Genomic DNA, 20,022 nt, shown 5'->3' with positions numbered 1-20,022 from the left:
TTTCAGTGAAAGATTTGGCTTGTTGATCAGATAAGCAGTTTCCTGTTTTGCTCATTTCAGCCACAGTCACGTTTAGCAACAAAGACTTGATTGCACTTAAAGTTCTTTTGATAATCACACCTACAGACACCACACCTTTTTCAAAATTAACATTTGTCAATGTGGTTTGTATAAGAATTGTGTAACACTTAGCTTTAATTCTGTACTGGCGTTTACCTTTTCAAAAAGAAGTCTAAGTTATTTTGAGAACATTTCTGTGCTGTTCTGGCTAGGCATTGCTACAGAGAGTGAGCAGTTCAGTGTTAGCATTCTGTCTAACACCGTCTTCCTTTTACTGAGGAGGTCTGACCACCTCTGGGCCTGTCCTGGTGTTTCCCGTCTATGGACAGATGCCTGGTTCAGTTTACATCCTAATTGTATCAACTCAAATGGAATTTGCTGACACAGAAACAGGCCATTCAGCCGAACCAGACTGTGGCGGTTTTCAAGCTTCATGTAATTTTCTTCCATGCCTTGTCTTCATTGCAGCCTACCACCAAATTTCTTTGTATTCTTCTCTCCTGACTGTAACTATCCAACTTCACCATAACTGCATTAATGCTATTCATCTTAATCATTCTTGGTGTTGTATTGAGTTCCACATTCTCACCGCTTTCTCAGTGAAGGAGATTCTTCCAAATTTCTCATTTTGACTTTTTTTGTTTTTTTTAAAAAAAATTTTGTTTATGGGATATAGGTGTTGGTAACTTCACAAATTCTGGTCTGGTAAGGGTTGGAGTAAATGTGAATGCGTTTGAATGATATATTATCCAATACATTGCTGTGTCCAGGTAATTTTTAAAAGAATATTTAGGATGCATTTTCAGACCAAGAATACTGCACTAGAAGTTGGATTCATTTTTACTGGGCTCTTAGTTGGTTAAGTGTTTGGTAATCAGTATTATCAGCCATGGCTCAGTCGTCAACATAATCGCTTCTTTGTCAGAAAGCTGTGTGGGTTCAAGCCTGAATTCAGTGTAATTGCAGCAGTGTAGTACTAAAGGCGTGCTGCAATGACAGACATACCAACTCCTAGACAAAACATTGAACCATGGCTCCGTCCTCCTCCTCGGATGGACGGAAAACATGCCTTGCTGTTATTTAGAAGAACAAGGTATGTTCACTCCAGCTTCCAGTCCACTATTTATCCCCTAACAATTGCAAAGATTTTGAATGTATCGTTTATTTGTTTGTGGGAGCTTCCTGTGCGCAGGTTAACTCTTGGATTTCATACATTGTAGCAATACAGTTACAAAAGGGGCTTCAACTGGAAAGCACTTTGGATCATCAGGAGGATCTGAAAGATGCTTTGTGATTGCAAACTCTTCCTCTCTCTCAGCATTAATACTGTAACCTCCTCTCATGACTGAATTCATAATGAATCCCTAGGGCATAATCTCAGAATTAAGGGGTGCCAATTTATGACTGAGATGGTTAATTTCTTCTCCTGAAGGTTGAGTGTCTTTGGAACTCCTTGTCACAGAAGAGTCATTGTGTATACCTAAGGCAGTGATAGATTCTTGATTAGTCAGGGAGTTAAAGGTTATGAGGACAATACAGGAAATTTGGCATGAAGAATGTTAGATTAGCCATGACCACAATGAATGGTGGAGAAGGCTCATTGGGCTGAATGGCCTTGTCTGGAGTTATAGGTAGACTAGCTTCCTCTTTCCTCCTGTCCCCTCTGTCTCTTGGCCAGTTGTTGAGTTTCAAAGTGAAACCATTTAATTTGTCATGACCCAGTGCTCGATTGATGTTAACCTGTCATGTTGAGCACCTGTCAAACTTGACGGCAGATAAACAGTTTGAGGGGCCAGAAAGGCGCGAACATTTCAGAAATAAAATGTGCCCCAGAAGCACTGTGTTAACACTTGATTTTTGGGTGCATGCACTTTGTCAAGAAACTTCAATGCGTAACTCAATCTGTCTGCCTTGCAGCTGACAGCCAATTTATCTAATACCTTTCTCTTTGACAGATGTGTGCAGAGATCCAGTTGTGTGTGTGTGTGTGTTATCTTGCAAACCTTTTTGTCTTAAACTGTTCTGTTTTCTTTGTTACAGCAGGTGCAAAGGCCTTTGTTTGTGATCAATGTGGAGCACAGTTCTCAAAGGAAGATGCCCTGGAAAGCCATCGTCAGACCCACACCGGTATGTTTTACAAAACTTTCAAGTTTTGCTGAGAATAGAGTATCTGATTTGGTTTTTGTTGCTAACTCCCAAGTTTTATTGATGGAATCAAAGGCAGCGGACAATTGGAGAGCTTAAACTGAGGTCATTCTGCAGCCATGACTGGAGTCATGATCAAAAGCTAAGGAGGAACAAGGGCTTTTTGGAACAAATTCCGTAGGTTAAGATCTAGGCAGCAGAAGGTACTGTCGATGTTGGTGGGACAGTGAAAATTGCAAGAGGCCTGAGCTGGCTGCTTGCAGATGTCCTTAACAGGTTTTTAAGTTATTCACATGAAGTGGGGATTGCTGGTTGGAGCAGCATATGTTGCCATCCCTAATTGCCCAGACGGCAGTTCAGAGTCAACCATGTTGCAGCGGGTCATGTGTAGGCCAGACCAGGTACGGATGGTAGAATTTCCTCCCAAAAGTGCATTCCTGAACCAGATAGTTTATTTTAAACCAACAATTGACAACTCTCTCATGGTTATCATTGGACTCTAAATTTTAGATTTTTATTTAAATGAATTCAGGGTCCACTGTCTACCAGGTCCCCAGAACATTACCTGGGTCTCTGAATTAAAAGCTGAAAATGTGTTGCTGGAAAAGCACAGCAGGTCAGGCAGCATCCAAGGAACAGGAGATTTGACGTTTCGGGCATAAGCCCTTCTTCAGGAAGAAGGGCTTATGCCTGAAACGTCGAATCTCCTGTTTCTTGGATGCTGCCTGACCTGCTGCGCTTTTCCAGCAACACATTTTCAGCTCTGATCTCCAGCATCTGCAGTCCTCACTTTCTCCTCTCTGAATTAAAAGTCTAGCAAAAACACCGCTTGATCATAGAGCTGGAGGTGCCATCAAAAATAACATGGAAGGAAGTGGTAAGGTCATTTAGGGATTCCATGATAAGGATGGAAGTTTTAAAATTGAGAGATTACTGGACAATGTACACTGAAAATATGTAAATATCTATTGACTCGAAGGAAATCTCCTATAAAGCTCTAGAGGATGGATTTTAGTCTGTGCTTAATTGCAAGTTTTGGCTACGCTTTTGCTATTTTAATTGAGGGTGGTTGGCGAAGTGTAAAATCAACACTGAGCTTAATCATCATAGTTCTGCTGTGCAGCATGAGCCCGTTATTGCTGTTCAATTGCTACAGATTTGCTTTTGGGGACAGATTATTTCCTGATTCACAGCATTGTTCAGGATTTGAATTCCTAGTTTATTAAAGGATGGGGTACAAGATTTCTACTGGAGCTTTGTCTTTAGTTATTTAATATCTGGCGTTATCACTGGATGTTCTAATCTGCCCTACAGTATGTTTTCAATGCAATGTTTGTTTAACAATTGGATAGTTCTCTGTTCATTTGCTGCAAATTAAATGTGTTATCAAAAATGTTCTGCAGTGTCAAAAGCTGGTCTACCATGCACAATGGACACAGGCGATCTGATGCAGAGTAACTTTCACATCTCCTAACCCACATTCCATAGGATTGCAATAAGTAGTGATCAATGGCACCTTAAATTTGAGGAAAATTTTGATTTGAACAGGGAGATGGTGTTTCAATTGATGGCAGTAGTTGAGAAGTATCAGAGAGAAGACTGGGACAATGGCCTATTAATGCAACAATAAATATATTTGTATTTAGCCATGGGTTTAAGAATTACCTCTTCCATTGCTATTATTCTTAGAATAATAGCTTTTGTAAAATATGCTGTACTTGCAATCCATTCTCATAAATAGCCTGATTCAAGATGTTCGCACAACAGACAATTCACAAACCTAGTTTTGATTGTACTGAAAACATTACTTGGACAGCCAACATCTCCAATTTCCGTTCTAAATAAAAGCATAAATATTTTGTGTTACAAGGGGCTTGTTTAACTCCAATCGACTAAGCAACTTGACTAAGTAAAAGCAAAGTTGCACTGTTGCCCCAGACATTGGGTTGCTGTCACTAGGGATGACTGGTGGTGATTTAACCCAAGAATCTCCACACTGTGAGCAAGTGGAGAGATTGAGAATGAGACTCCTTTATGCCTTAGCCAGTGTAGGAGTTGAACTCATGCTGTTGGCATCACTAACTGACCATCCCTCCCTCGCGCACCAGGAATGTGGTCAAAGGGTTGATAAGTGGTTCCATAAAGGTCACTGGCACTTCTGAGGCATTAACATTTCCTTCTCCTTATAAATTGACTGCTCCTTGGGCAAGTGACTCTTTTAAAATGTCAAAACTAAAGCCATGGGAATCTGATTAATAGGCCAGTGATAGAAATGTTGTTTTTATGTCAATGTTCTGGAATGGTTGTACTCTCCTGTTAATGTTCCAGAATGGAAATACACTTGTGCAGGTTATTGGGAGCCAGCGGTTATTTGCTAATCAGTGTCAAGTTCATACAAAGACATACAAACTAATAACGATGAGTTACATATTTGATGTATAGTTCCAGCACCTCCGGCTACTGCTGGTCAATGAAGTTTCACTCTGTTTTCTTGCAGCTGCAGTGTGGTGAACTTTGCCATCTGTCTTTTCGATTGCTGTGTTGCTCGAACAACTTGCATTTCTATAGTACCTTCCAATGCCGTTAAGCTTGTGAAAGTGGCAACTGTCAAACAGTATTTGACACTGAGCTCCATATAAGAAGATATGTAGGATAGGTGACAAAGCTCGGTCAAGAGGTATATTCTAAGGCACACCTTTACAGAAAGACAGTGGTCGTGTGTGTTATGGAAGGAATTCAAGGGCTCTGGACCCAAACAGCTGAAGGCATGGCTACCAATGAATGCCAAAGATGTGCAAGAGGCCAAAATAGCGAAGCACTGATCTTGGAGGACTGTAGGGCAGGAGGAGACGCAAGGAGGTGGCAAGGCTATAGAAAGATTTGACAAACGGAAATCAGGTTGTAGCTTTATCAGTGACAGCATAACTTAACTAACTTCATAAACCTATCCTCATCTGAACAGTATGGTGCAGTATGTCAGATTTTAGTCAGCACTGAATTGAAAGTGAGCTTCTGTTGAGGTTTATGATTTGAATGAAGGTGAGAAGTGAGAGAAGGTGTAGGATATGGCCAGATGGGATCAGGTTTGGATCTAAAAATTTGTAGACTGTGAAACAGCCCAGAGGATCTAAATACCTGTTCCTCTTCTGTAGTACTTTTGAACCTAGTATAGCTTAAGCAGAGGAGACGGACTGCATTTGAAGAGAGGATTAATTCAAAACTAATGTGTGGAAGCAATATTTCAGTGAGTAGTGGTTAATGAATGGAATAGGCTCCTGGGCGATATGGTGGAAGGAGTTTGTGTTGATTAATTCAAATATACCTCGGTCTTCTCTCAGGAAATAAAATCTTGGGATCCAGTTTGTGAACAATTTGAGATTTGACATGTGGTGACTTTAGCATGGTTTGGGGAGAAGCAGATGAATTTGCACCCATGGTCTGAAAGCTCTTCATCCTTGGATGTTTTTGTCACCTTGTATCTGGGTCTGTAATAGACTAAATAATCAATCATTGTGATTAGCCAACAACTTTATAAAGCTCTGGTTAGGCCCCATTTGGAGTACTGTGTCCAGTTTTGGTCCCCACACCTTAGGAAGGACATACTGGAACGTGTCCAGCGGAGATTCACACGGATGATCCCTGGAATGGTTGGTCTAACATATGAGGAACAGCTGAGGATCCTGGGATTGTATTCATTGGAGTTTAGAAGATTAAGGGGAGACTTAATAGAAACTTACAAGATAATACCTGGCTTGGGAAGGGTGGACGCTAGGAAATTGTTTCCGTTAGGCGAGGAGACTAGGACCCGTGGACACAGCCTTAGAATTAGAGGGGGTCAACTCAGAACAGATATGCGGAGACATTTCTTCAGCCAGAGAGTGGTGGGCCTGTGGAATTCATTGCCACAGAGTGCAGTGGAGATTGGGATGCTGATGTCTTCAAGGCTGAGATTGATAGATTCTTGATGTCTCAAGGAATTAAGGGCTATGGGGAGAATGCTGGTAAGTGGAGTTGAAATGCCCATCAGCCATGATTGAATGGCGGAGTGAACTCGATGGGCTGAATGGCCTTATGTCCACTCCTATGTCTTATGGTCTAACTCCACTGTCATTGAATCCTGCAACTATTGGTATGGTAGAGGGTGGACTTGGATGGATGTTAGTCTTTCTTTGTATTTATTTAATTCTGCTGTTCCTAATGGAAGTGTGTGTGTGTCTCTGGAGGTGGACAGAAGGCAAGATTGATGGTGGATAATGAGAGAGTGTGAAACGATTGGTGTTACAGTAGGTAGGAAAGAGGAAAGCATTGCTACATTCACTCAGAGCTGTGTTCCAGTTTGATAGGGGATGACTTCCATTTATATTAAAGCACAGCGATTATGGGAAGAATGACTAAGTGATGATTTAGGTTTCCCACTTTATTGCTGTCAGTGAGGCTTTGTAGAAATTCTTCCATGACGCGCTCCAATCTTTGACAGTCCCTGATGAGTTTCAATATATATAGTAACCACATTACTAACCTATAAATAGGCTTCTTGTCTGGTATCAGTTTTGGTTCCTTGATTGATGCTTTGTAACACGCAAGCACTGAAATTTAGTTGTAACATTAGTTGAAATTTTCTCAATGGGTTTGGAGAGAAAATTTTTAAGTTCTTTAATTTAAGCATAACCGCCCTGCCTGCCACCCAATTTGAGGTTAGTTGCTCAATCAAAACATAGGCAAGTGTGCTTGCATGGTTTTTGATGAGTTTTGTTAACCTTTTCTCAAGTATGTCAAGAGATTCTGCTTTTGATATTCTCCATTATTGAGATGAGCTTTCAGTTGTAATTAGGAGATCTACATATTTGAGAGTGAGCAGCAAACATGCTTTATTGAAGATAACTATATAAAGAGGAGAGGCATTTTACATGGAGGCGAAAGTGAGGACTGCAGATGCTGGAGAGCAGAGTCTAGATTAGAGTGGTGCTAGGAAAGCGCAGCAGGTCAGGCAGCATCCGAGAAGCAGGAAAGTCAATGTTGCGGGCAAAAGCCCTTCATCAGGAACAAGGCATGGAGCCTCCAGGGTGGAGAGATATTAGTGCATTTTACATGGCGCCAGTCCAAGTGATCTGATGTCATGATGTAGCAGCTTTTGCACCTGATAAGTTATTATATCCAGAGTAACGATGCAATTTCCTTCAGTCCACATCTCCTCTCTTATGTCACACACCACAGGAAAGCAAATGCAACAAAATTCTGTCTTGCTGTCAGTGAGTTTTGTTGTTTACATATTAAACAGTACCTCCCTTATTTACGTAGTCCTTTTTTTAAAAAAAAACTCTGACCCCATCTATTCCGCCCCCCCCACACCACCTCCAAGCTCCTAAAGAACCTACTGATCATTTTAAGCACTTTCAAATGTATCCACTCTGCTAACATAGGAAATTCAGAAACTGAATTGCAGACAGCAAGCACCCCCGCCCCCCCCCCCCCCCCCCCCCAACCCAAAGCAGCAAGTGATAATGGCGAAGTAATTGGATTTGCTGAGGTTTGTTGGATGTTGCAGATAATGGGACCTGCCCTTTCTGCCAATGGCATCCTTAGCTCTTTAGCTTTCACCTGAGAGGGCCAATGAGCCTCTGGTTTAACACCACTTTGAAATGATTGCAACACTCCCCAGGCTGAGGGAGCCTGGAATTTGGACTGAAGCCTCAATTCAAGCTCACAGTTCAGACTGAGCACTGCGGTCGTGTTGGAACAGCTTTGATTGTGCTGAACTACACAGCTTGAGAAATGGTGACATCTTCAGTGTTGGTCTTCTTATGAGGAAGGATGTTCAGATAATGGACGGAGTGAAAAGAACATTTACCAAACTGATTGCTGGGACGTCTGATCTGACATGTGGCAAGAGACTGAATTGGTTAGAACCATGTACAATAGACTTTAGAAGAGTGATGGTGGATCTCCTGGAACCACTAGACAGGGTAGATACAGGAAAGATATTCTCAACAGCCAGGGAACCCAGAACCAGGGTCACAGTCTAACAATAAAGGGTAGGTCTTTTAGAACCGAGATGAGCAATCTCTTCACCTAGAGAATGGTGAGGCTGTAAAATTCTCTGCTACATGAAACTGTTGAGGCCAAAACATTGAAGGTTTCCAAGAAAAGATATAGTTCTTTAGGGCTAAAGGGATCAAAGGGTCTTGGGAGGAAGTGGGAAAAGAGGGCTGAGATGGGTGATCAGCTGTGACCATACTAAATAGTGGAGTTAGCTTGAGGTGCCGAATGGCCTACACCGACTCCTATTTTCTATGTTGAAGTGGGATCTAATAATTGAAGTTAAGTTCTTAATCTTGATGAGCATAATGTACAAGAATAATTACCTGTGACTGTGGCAATTTTGTAGAGAATTCTTTGTGGCCGCTGATGAGCATTTTACTACTCAAAGGGTTGAATAAGTGACCGAAATGTGACAGTGTTAGAAATGTTTCTAGTAGCAGAATCAGAGCCACTGCACTTCCAAAAACGGTTTGGGTTACTGATTTGTGGTGATCTCCTCAGTTTATTTATAAACGTTCTGTCATGATTTGCGTAATTTGAGTTGCAGCAAAGCTTGCAGGGAAAACAAATCTGCTCGACCGTTTTTATTCTCTCCCCTCAACCTCTGAGCGTATTTTAGTGATCGAGAACTCTTTGCTCTAGTTTTGAACTCTTTGACTGACTGTCCAGTTGCTATTCTTGGGCCGTGATGAGTCAGTAGCTTGTCCAAAATAATTCCACTCCTGCAACTCGATAGGAGCTCTCGTTCCTCGAGACTGATCTGTTTTGTGTTGATGTGACGTCAGCTCCTGGTGCCAGGCGATGAGATGCCAGTACTGGAAGGGTACTGCTAACCTGTACAGCATCTGTTGCAGTTCACCGAGCAAATACAAGAACACTGAATGGTCAGCCAGCCAAACAAAAGGCAGTGAGCTCTTTACAAGTCTCTGTCGGAGCCCTGTCTAGGATTGGAATGGTTTTGGGGGCTGCCTAGATGATGTGATTGTGCCAGATGTATCTTTATGCAAAAATGCCAGGCACGGTGCTGAGAAATTAGGATTGACCCACATTTAACCCCTAGCATGGGTACAGTTAGTGGTGGTAGTGATTCATTAACTTGTCGCCACTGACTTAAAGAGAAGGGAGAAGATCATTGAATGTCCATCCTCCTCATTCAGAAACTTGAGTTTAGAGAACAGGTGTATGGACATTAATGGAGATCAGGATCAGCACTTTGATAGTGCACGCTTGGCTTGACTAGTTTTGTGTGTTAAGAATTGATGTCAAACTGATCGATAAAAAGCTTTGAATTCTTGTGTCGCATTTTTCATTGGCCAAGAGCAGCAGTAAAAAGGACAGTCTAAGTCAGGACTACAGGCAATGGGTGACGTGGTGGCTCAGTGGTTAGCACTGCTGCCCCACAGTACCAGGGACCCGGGTTCAATTCCCTCCTCAGGCGACTGTCTGTGTGGAGTTTGCGCATTCTCCCTGTGCTTGCCTGGGTTTCCTCCGGATGCTCTGGTTTCCTCCCTCAGTCCAAAAGATGTGCAGGTCAGGTGAATTGGTCATGCTAACTTGCCCATAGTTTTAGATGCATTGTTCAGAGAGAAATGGGTCTGGGTGAGTTACTCTTTGGAGGGTCGGTGTGGGCTTGTTGGGCCGAAGGGCCTGTTTCCACACTGTAGGGAAACAAATCTTTTTTTAAAAAAAATCACAGCGATAGAATGCAGTGGAATTGTTTATGTCCCCCTGAGAAAGCAGGCCGGAGCATTAGTTTGATGCCTCATCCAAAGGAAAGCACCTACAGCAGTGTCCTTCAGTATCAGCACTGGGCTGCCACCTCACCGTTTGTACATGAGTCACTCGGGAAGGTTTGAGCGCAATAACTTCCAACACATAGAATGTGAAACTTGCCAATTTCAACTGACTCTGTCCACACCTCCTCCCCCCTTCAGGGCAGTGGAATTCAGTTGCCACACAAGAGGCTCTTTGGCCCATCGTTCTTCTAGCTTCTCTCAACGCGCTTTATGACTTGGTGCCATCTCCTGTTGTTTTCCTATCGCCCTGAATATTGTCTCCATTTGAATAATCATCTGATGTTCAGTTGAACCTGTCTTTGCCACGCTCCAGGCCATGCGTTCTACATTCCAACTATTCAGGGGATTGAGAGCATTTTCTTGATTCACATTTGTTATTCCTTTTGCTACAGTCTACAAAACCTCAAACGTTGTGAAGCTGTAGTCTTGGTTAATGTGTAGCCAGCCCCAGACAGCCACCATAAGCACTTGCATAAATTTTAGCTCTGAGTTAATGATTTCCTATGAGGAACACCATCCTCAAGCAAACAAAATTCAGAAATGAAAAGCTGCATCTGTACAGTTGACAGTGAAAATGCCAGATGGTGATTAAAAACCCGATGGGTTCTTTGCAGAAGAAATCCTTCCCTTGTCTGGTCCCCTAATCCCAGTTGCTTTGGGGAGATGGTCAAATTGAGGAGGTCATAACTGTAACCAGGTCACTAATCTTTTTGATACACATTTCAACCAAAAGCAAGTGATAGCCTTTTCCAACGGTGCCCTCAAGTAGTGTAAAAAGCCAAAGATTGTGAGCTCTTTTGCAATGCACTAATAGTAATTTTGTTCTTTATGCATTCGTGGGCTGTGGGTGTTGCTGGCTAGGTGACATTTATTACCCATCCCTAAATTGACCAGAGAGCAGGTAAGAGTCAGTCACATTGTGGGCGGCACGGTGGCACAGTGGTTAGCACTGCTGTCTCACAGCGCCTGAGACCTGGGTTCAATTCCCGATTCAGGCGACTGTCTGTGTGGAGTTTGCACATTCTCCCCGTGTCTGCGTGGGTTTCCTCCGGGTGCTCCGGTTTCCTCCCACAGTCCAAAGATGTGCGGGTCAGGTGAATTGGCCATGCTAAATTGCCCATAGTGTTAGGTAAGGGGTAAATGTAGGGGTATGGGTGGGTTGCGCTTCGGCGGGTCGGTGTGGACTTGTTGGGCCGAAGGGCCTGTTTCCACACTGTAAGTAATCTAATCATACTGACACAGTCACATCAGTTAACAAAATCCTCACCAAATAACAAAAATAACAAAATAACATTGCTGTGTGTTTGGAGTCACATGTAGACCAGACCAGGTAAGGATGACAGTTTCCTTTTCTGAAGGACATTAGTGAACCAGATGGGCTTTTCTGACAATTGACAATGGAGTCATGGTCCTCATTAGACCCCTAATTTCAGAATTATATTTTATTGAATTCAAATTCAATCATCTGCTGTGCCAGGATTTGAACCTGGGTCTCCAGAATGTTATCTGGGTCTCCGGATTAACAGTCCAGGAATAATACCACTGGGCCATGGCCCGTCCTTAGTTAGTTCTAGTTTAGTTAATTCTAGTTCTTTAACTGTTGGAACTACAAGTGTCCCATTCTTGTTAAAATTTAAGCACAGTTCCTGACAAACATTGATGTCTTGTTTGCTGGTATGCCGTTCTCTTTTTGTTTTGTGAAAATAATGAAAATGTGCACTTAATGTTTTGCTCCTTTGGGACAACACATTGCATGGACAAAATGTACGCTGCAATGTTTACTTGCAAATGGATACAGAATGTCCAAGCATGTGCCTTCAAATATCAAAGGGGATTTGGATAATGTTTCTGTGATTGTGCCAGGCATTTTACTGGGAAAGAACTGGAGACTAGCAGCAATTCACTTTAATGTCAAGTGGAACACTGACAGAAACCCATTGCGTATTTTCTGTCTTTAAGGCATTAGCATTATCTTTCTCGGGTGTGAGAGAAAGACAATCACATATTCAATACTTTGCATCTGGGTGTCCTGTCACATTTTTTGGTTATGAATTGTGATAGCCACATTTAGAATTGGGAACTGACTGCACTAAACCTTGCCTCACTGTAATTGCAAATTCTCCATTTTTAATTAGCAGATTTGCATGAAAATCCATCTGGAATAAGATGTATTCAGTGCGATTTTAGCGCAGCCTAGATTCTAAACTCTGAAGTTCTCATCTTAACCACCTCCATCTCTCTCTTTCCCTCATCCCCCTCTATCTGTCTCTCCCTCTCTCTCTTTTCTCTCTCCCTCTCTCTCCCTCTCTCTTTTCTCCCTCCGTCCTCCCTCCATCCTTGTTATGACGCTCCTGAACATGTCTCACTTTGACCAACTGCAACTAACCTGTCATTGTCTCCTCCTGAATCAAGCCTCTGTTTGATTGTGCTCTTGTGAATCATCGTGAGACGTTTTACTGCATTCAAGATGCTAAATAAACACAGGTTGTAATAAAATAAATAAAGCAAAATTAGGGAGTGTTTTGAATTATTTATGAACAAGTTATAATTCTATTTCCAGCTTTGATAACACTTTGGTGTGATAACGCTTTGTATTTAATATAAAAATGTTATTGACTTTTTGCCAACGTTAGTGTAATAAATAGGGTTGGGAATGACCTCAGAATTCATATATGCCAAATAAAGTTTGGCAATTTGGAAATTTCAAAATCTAATTTGAAAACTCCCTAATAGCTCTGCTTGAAAATATATTTTAACTTTGAGACAGAACGTTTCTGGGTTTGGTGACCCGTCCGAACTCTGCCAGATCAGCATAGCAGTTTACTGGTGTTGACTGGGTTAGAGAGGCAGCAAAATCAGCTCCAGGTGTCGTATATTGTAAAGGGAAGGTAATGTTGTCATAGTGCAGCCCTATGGTCTGGTAAGACTATCATTAGAAAGAGATGACTGGTGATGGTTTAACCTAAGAGTCACCATGCCACAGATGGTGGGAGAGGTTGAGAAGGAGAATTCTTGATGACAACCTCAGCTGGTGCAGGAATTCTGATCACTCCATCACTCTGTCCCTAACCAGACGTCCAGTCAGTTGTGTATGTACATGGACAAATCAGTAAGCCGTTTGATGTGTGGAACTTCAGCATTCAATAAGATCAAAGCTGAGCTGACTGTCACCTCAATTCCACATTCCAGCCCATCCCAATAACCTTAGATCCTGCACAAACAAGAGAGTTGATCCACCTTTTGCATTAAAAATATTCCACACTCTGTGAACGAAAAATCCAAAGACACATGACTATCTAAGAGCAAAGGAATTCTCATTTATTGTTTAGTCTTGCAGCAGATGGGTGATGCACCTTGCACCTTTCAAGGGCATGTTCATGTTGTCATTACCATATTATAGCATATGATCTAATGGAATAAAGCTCACCGTCTCCAACTTACTGAGTTCTGTCCACTTGGAACATAACATTCCGAGGGTACAGTACATTCACATTGCTTGGCTTGAGCTCCCCACATACATGCCTATGATTTGGGGGATACACATGTAGATATCGGGGACTATAATAGCAGTTCATTCAATTCTTCAGTACAATGTGGTCAGTGTTTAATTCATGTTTGTGTTATGGGAGCGAACAAAAGTATTACAGTGTGATAGTTGCAAATCATCAATGATTATGCCATTACTATTGCATCTTAAAAGGAAGACCCCTTGTTTTTAAACTTAGCCCACTGTTGTGTAAGCACTTTAGAACTTTGGAGCTACCTTACGGTAATGTTATGAAGGTATACTTACTGAATATAAATAGCACCATGTGGGGGGAGTGGAGCCACTCTCAAGAAAACTGTCATGAGGGCATGGGTATATGAAATATATAGATTCATCCTCCTTTAATGTAACTATAGCCAGAACCTGCTATATCAAGAATTATAATAGACACCAGACAATAGGTGCAGGAGTAGGTCATTTGGCCGTTCGAGCCAGCACCACCATTCAATATGATCATGGCTGATCATCCACAATCACTATCCTGTTCCTGCCTTATCCCCATAACCCTTGATTCCACTATCTCTAAGAGCTCTATCCATCTCTTTCTTGAAAGAATCCGAAGACTTGGCCTCCACTGCCTTCTGGAGCAGAGCTTTCCATACACCCTCCACTTTCTGGGTGAAGAAGTTTCTCCTCAACTCTGTTCTAAATGGTTTACTCCTTATTTTTAAACAGTGTCCTCTGGTTCTGGACTCACCTATCAGCGGAAACATGCTTCCTGCCTCCAAAGTGTCCAGTCCTTTAATACGTCTCAATCAGATCCTCTCTCATCCTTCCAAACTCAAGGGTATATAAGCCCAGTTGCTCCAATCTTTCAACATATGATAGTACCGCCATTCCAGGAATTGACCTTGTGAACCTGTGCTGCACTCCCTCAATAGCCAGAATGTCCTTCCTCAAATGTGGACACCGAAACTGCACACAATACTCCAGATGCGGTCTCACCAGGGCCCTGTACAGCTGCAGAAGGACGACTTTGCTCCTATACTCAATTCTTTTTGTTATGAAGGCTAGAATGCCATTAGCTTTCTTCACTGCCTGCTGTATCTGCATGCTTGCTTTCATTGACTGATGTACAAGAACACCTAGATCTCGTTGTACTTCCCCTTTACCTAACTTGGCTCCATTTAGATAGTAGGAGAAAGTGAGGACTGCAAATGGAGATAAGAAAATGTGTTTCTGGAAAAGCGCACCAGGTCAGGCAGCATCCAAGGAGCAGGAGAATCGACGTTTTGGGCTTGAGCCCTTCTAGGAGAAAGCGAGGACGTGCCTGAAGGGCTCATGCCTGAAACGTCGATTCTCCTGTTCCTTGGATGCTGCCTGACTTGCTGCGCTTTTCCAGCAACACATTTTCAGCTCTGATCTCCAACATCTGCAGTCCTCACTTTCTCCTAGAAGGGCTCATGCCCGAAACGTCGATTCTCCTGATCCTTGGATGCTGCCTGACCTGCTGCGCTTTTCCAGCAACACATTTTTCAGCTCCATTTAAATAGTAATCTGCTTTCCTGTTCTTGCCACCAAAGTGGATAACCACACATTTATCCACGTTAAACCGCATCTGCCATGCATCCAGAGTACCATCTAGAATAGCATGTATTAATTTATAATAAAACATTTCTTGCCTTAAACTTTTCTGTGACCAGTATGTTCTGAACCCAAACCCATAGTGTGGTATCAAACCTAACAATGAAAGATCTCTAGTTCTAGTCTGTCCAACAAGACGAAACACCGTCTCTGTATCCACCCTCTGAAGTCTAATCATGATCTGATGTTTCACTAAGGATTCCCCTGTATTCTTCTGAACTCCAATGGATACAGATCTGACCTGTTCAACTTTTCCTCCAAAGAATTGTGCCAATTCTCCTCCGTCTCCAAATTCCAGGTAACAGTCTGAAACCTGTCCAATGCATTTATATAGTTACTGCCATGTCTGTTGGGAAGGTGTAAATGAATTTTGTTCAATAATGACTGTTGTAATACCTGTATCTGATTCATATCCATCTCTGTGGTGCCCTTTTCTTGAGATTTTATTACCACTTACACATTCTGCTGACTTTCTCAAAATGGATACAGTACAATTTCTGAAAAAGTGCCCCTTTCTTTAATCCTTTCACTTCACTCTGGCAAGTTTTCAGATGTCATCCTTGTGGAGAAGTAGACATCGAAACCCTTAATGGCCTTTTGCTTCCTTCCAATGTATACCCAGGAGCACTGTTGCAACTGCAAATTATAGGCTTCTGTCAAAGGATCAGTTGATGCATTCGACTGTCACCTCTTACAGCCAAAATCTGACAAATAGGATGTTGTAGCTTTCATTCAAAATGGTAGAGGAAGAGGGAATTTGCTTTTCTTTTTGGCTTTAGAAAAAAAACCCGGATGTTTCTGTTTTTCTTCATTTGAGTGGAATGTGATTGACAGGTTTCCAGGCAATTTAAAATGTGGTCATGGACTTGTTTGCAAAGAGCGTTCATACAATAGGAAACTTTGGATTTTGATAGCTGAGAAAGGTTGATGTCTATATTTGGGAATGTAATAAAATTGCAGCAATGACACTGGGCTTGAGGAGGAAGAAATATTAAAATGAACAAATGTTCAAAATGGTTCTTGCCCAAGAATTGTAATCAACCGGATCTAATCCAGAAAATATTCTTTACTGGTGCTTCTGTTGAAAATGTTGCTTTAGATATTTTCGAGTGCAATTATTATCTCCTATTTCTGTAGATTTGGCAGCAAATATCATGTAATCTCCGTGCAACAGTCAGCATTTGTTTTTGGTATTTCTATAATTTTATCTTAATTTCGTTCATCTACTCCAAGTGGCAGCTTTCCTGTCGTGTGTGTGTGTGTGTGTGTGTGTGTGTGTGTGTGTGTTGTGCTAGTGTGAAGAATTCTCAACCTCATTTGTTACCCACACACTCCCAATAGGGGTAGCGCGGTTGCAATCAGGAGTTAACTCAGGAGCGTGTTTCATTTTATAGCCCAGGGGTGCTTTGGCCAGTTGTAGTGGCCCTACTGTTGTTCTGACTAATTTCCTTGACTTTATACAGACTGCAGACTGTGTTATCTGCTCTCTTACCAAACAGTGCGTTCAATTGCTTTAAGGGTGTTTGAATTCAAATTTGTTCAAACGGTAGTGAAAAGGCAAACGATTGTAAGTGAGAGATGAGCAATCACAACAGGGCTGACTCCCTTCTGGTGTCAGAGGGGGCATTAGAACAGGTTTGCGACATTAACTCTTCCCCCCTCCCTTAAGTGATCAAGGTGATAGGAAGCACCGAAAGGCAGATTTAACAAAAAAACAGAAATCACACCTTTAGGGAATAGCCGAACAGGCTGGGGGTTCTGTTCTCCAGAAAAGCGAAGGCTGAGGGTGATAATTGAATAAATGAAGGATATACAGGCACAAGGCAGCCATTAAATAATTATTTGAGCACACATACGGTCGCATTTTTATGCTTAGTGTTTACTCAAAGACTCTTTTGGGACACTTATTAACACTGGTGATGATTTGTAGAGTTAGGAGATAGACATTTATAAATTTTCGACTTTGCAAATGAATCCAAAACTGAAGTAAAGATTGACTTCTGTTCTCTCGCTTTACCAAGTGGGTGTAAGATGTTTGACTCTGGTCATTGCTGATAGAGCTCTTTACGATTTGCGGAGAGTTTGATAGGATAGATATTGAGATGCTGTTGCCAATTGTGGGGCGACAGAGCAGAAGCCGGCCCATAAGCATAAGAGAGCCACTAATAGACCCAGTGAAGACATCAGGTGAAATTCCTTCATCCATCGAATGTGAAACTTGGTACAGCAGAGCAGTTGAAGTTAATAGCAGAGACTATTTAAGAAAAAGGTTGATAAACATGCAAGATTGAAAGAAAAAGAATATACATATATTGTGGTATGTTGAAGTGGGGTGAGAGGAGGCTTTCGTGGAGTTCAATTGTACATAAAGCAATTGCGTTTTATTGTCTACATGTGTGCTGCAAATTGAGTGCTTTCTTGGAAAGGAGTGCAGAGTTAGGTCCTGAATGAATGATCTAACAGAACAAGTTGATCATGGAGAAAGGCAAAAAATTAATTGGCATTTCATTTTTATGCTTGTGTTTCAAAAAAAAACTAGTTTCAAAATGGTAGCTGTTGCAACCTGGGAGGGAAAGAGCAGAGATTAGATCAATGGAACAAGAATTACTGCTGCAAATTAGAATAATAATTACCACAGGTCTCTTAGGATCTGGCTGAAAACATTCAAGTGATTTTAATTATGACATGTATTTCTTTTATAGTAAAGGTCAGGGCTATCAAACACTAATGTATTCTGAGATAGTTACAGCTAATCAAAGGGTAACTACCATTTACTTTTAATGAAATGCATTAGGATGGTAAATGTTAGCATTAAATTCCTTGTAAGTGAAAGTTTGTGTTTTAATATTATTGGAGGTGAAATACATTCTGTCTCAACAGAAGATGGATTAAGTTAGATTTTAGAAATGACCTATTTGAAACTCTTAAGAGGCAAAAAAAAGCTTTTGATGCAAAAAGATTTGATGTAAGAATTGAACTTAATCGAATCTCTTAAACATTTAAACCATTATTTCCTTCCCTAAGCTTAGGGTATTGCATGAACGACAAGCAGTTATGTCTCTACATTCTTTCCCTTTCAGTGAATCAGCTGTTAATATACCACATTTCGAATGAATCATTTCAACTCTTTCCCCCTCCCCATAGCCCAGAGGCGCTATTCCAACTGTGATCAACAGCCTGGAATTAAATCTGAAATCTTCAGTCATTTTGCATCTCAACTCAATGTGGTTCAGGTCAATCAGGGACTGAGCGCTGAGGTATACTTCCTTGCATCATAACTTGTATCATCAAAAATATTACCTCCGTCCAAACATTCAAAATCAGCACCTTCAAAACTGAAACACGCATCATGCAGTCCTGTTTAAAACTGTTTGGTGTGAAAGTGTTATTAACAGACTGTGCCAGATGCTGGCATGTAATGAGTTTAGTTCCAATATCTATACAGTCATCAATAACATTATTTCATTAACGTGAAAGGGATGATGTTGTCCTCTGTCTCGACCACAATTCAGATTGCACTCTGTAGGTGCACAATCGTTTTTAAAAGCAGCGAAAGCACAGGTTTTACAAATGATGCCGACTTTTTCATATTTTGTGTTCATTGTTGGATTTGTCATTTGACAAATTATTGTAAACAGTGGGTAGTGGACTCACCTGAGCAAGGAATAATTCTGAGTCCCATTTGTGAAAGTTGACTGCATGCATCTTTCAGACAGTTACTAACCAGAAGTAAAGAGCTAACTTTTGGGTGTTTATCCTTCTGTATTTTCAAATTGAAATATTTTAATCTAGAAAGTTGTAAGGTAGAATTTCGAGTGCAGAAACGAGGACATTCTGCCAGAGAATGCTAGTGTTTGTTCTGCATGGGAAACTTCTCCCATCTCTCATCTAACCCGGTCAACATATGATATTACTCAATCCTTTCCTTGTGTTTGTCTAGCTTCTTCATTAACTAATATGTGTTGTGTTGTTGAAAGAGAGTTATGACTCAGAGGGTAGCAGCTTTATTTCTGAATCAAAAGGTTTTCAGTCAGATTCCAGAACTTGAGTGCAAAGCTCAAGGCTGGCACTCCAGTTATAGTCTGTAATAGAGCATCATCTTTCAGATAAGACGTTGAGCTGTGACACCCCTCCAGCTTCTTGGCTGGTTGTGAAAGATCCCACGCCACTATTTCAGAGACAGGCAGGGGAGCGATCCCTGTGGCACGATGGCTCAGTGGTAGAACGCTCTTTGGACGGTTGATGTGGACTCGTTGGGCTGAATGGTCAGTTTCCACACTCTAAGGATTCTAGGATTCTCCTGAGAGAGGATTATTCATCGACATGTCAGAGAGCAACTTTCTGATCGTTAGTACGTTGCTGTTTGTGGAATCTTATTGTGTGTCTATCAATTGCTGCATCTGCTACCTCACTGCACTTCAAATGTACTTTATTGGCTGTAGAACATCTTGAGATATCCAATGGTCTTGGAAAGCACAAGATAAATGCAAGCCTTACTTTCTGCTTCATGTTTACTCCTTGTGGTAGCAAGTTTCACATTGTAAACCCCAAATGAATTAATTCAGGTTTATAAGATAATTACAGCCATTGGTTTGATCTTCCCTTGCAGTCAGTAACATCATCAGTATGTTGACAGATCCATAATTTTATGATCTCTATCAGATCACCCCTCGACTTTCTCTTTTCTGGAGTGGAGCCTTGGGCTATTCAATTACTATGTCACTGTCCTGGTATCAATTTTGAATTTTTTTCAGGCTCTCCAGTGTACTTCTGTTAGCTATTTACTGCAATGTTGTACAAGAAAATGCAATCACTTGTATCGCAGCATCTCACCTTCAGTCTTAATCAAAT

The 20,022-nt window shown here is 41.4% G+C and overlaps 1 protein-coding gene across 3 annotated transcripts in view; it reads left to right on the top strand.

The window, feature by feature from the left end:
• The window catches only part of zbtb16a (zinc finger and BTB domain containing 16a), a 279,344-nt gene that overhangs the window by 174,147 nt on the left and 85,175 nt on the right, over positions 1–20,022 (top strand). For all 3 annotated transcript variants that reach the window (XM_060846844.1, XM_060846845.1, XM_060846846.1), the window contains exon 4: positions 2,101–2,187. In XM_060846844.1, the coding sequence (XP_060702827.1) occupies positions 2,101–2,187 (87 nt within the window). The remainder of the gene's footprint in view (positions 1–2,100; positions 2,188–20,022) is intronic.

This window comes from Hemiscyllium ocellatum, chromosome 29, assembly GCF_020745735.1.
Source record: "Hemiscyllium ocellatum isolate sHemOce1 chromosome 29, sHemOce1.pat.X.cur, whole genome shotgun sequence".
Classification (NCBI taxonomy): Eukaryota; Metazoa; Chordata; class Chondrichthyes; order Orectolobiformes; family Hemiscylliidae; genus Hemiscyllium; species Hemiscyllium ocellatum.
This window is presented reverse-complemented; position numbering and strand designations above follow the sequence as displayed.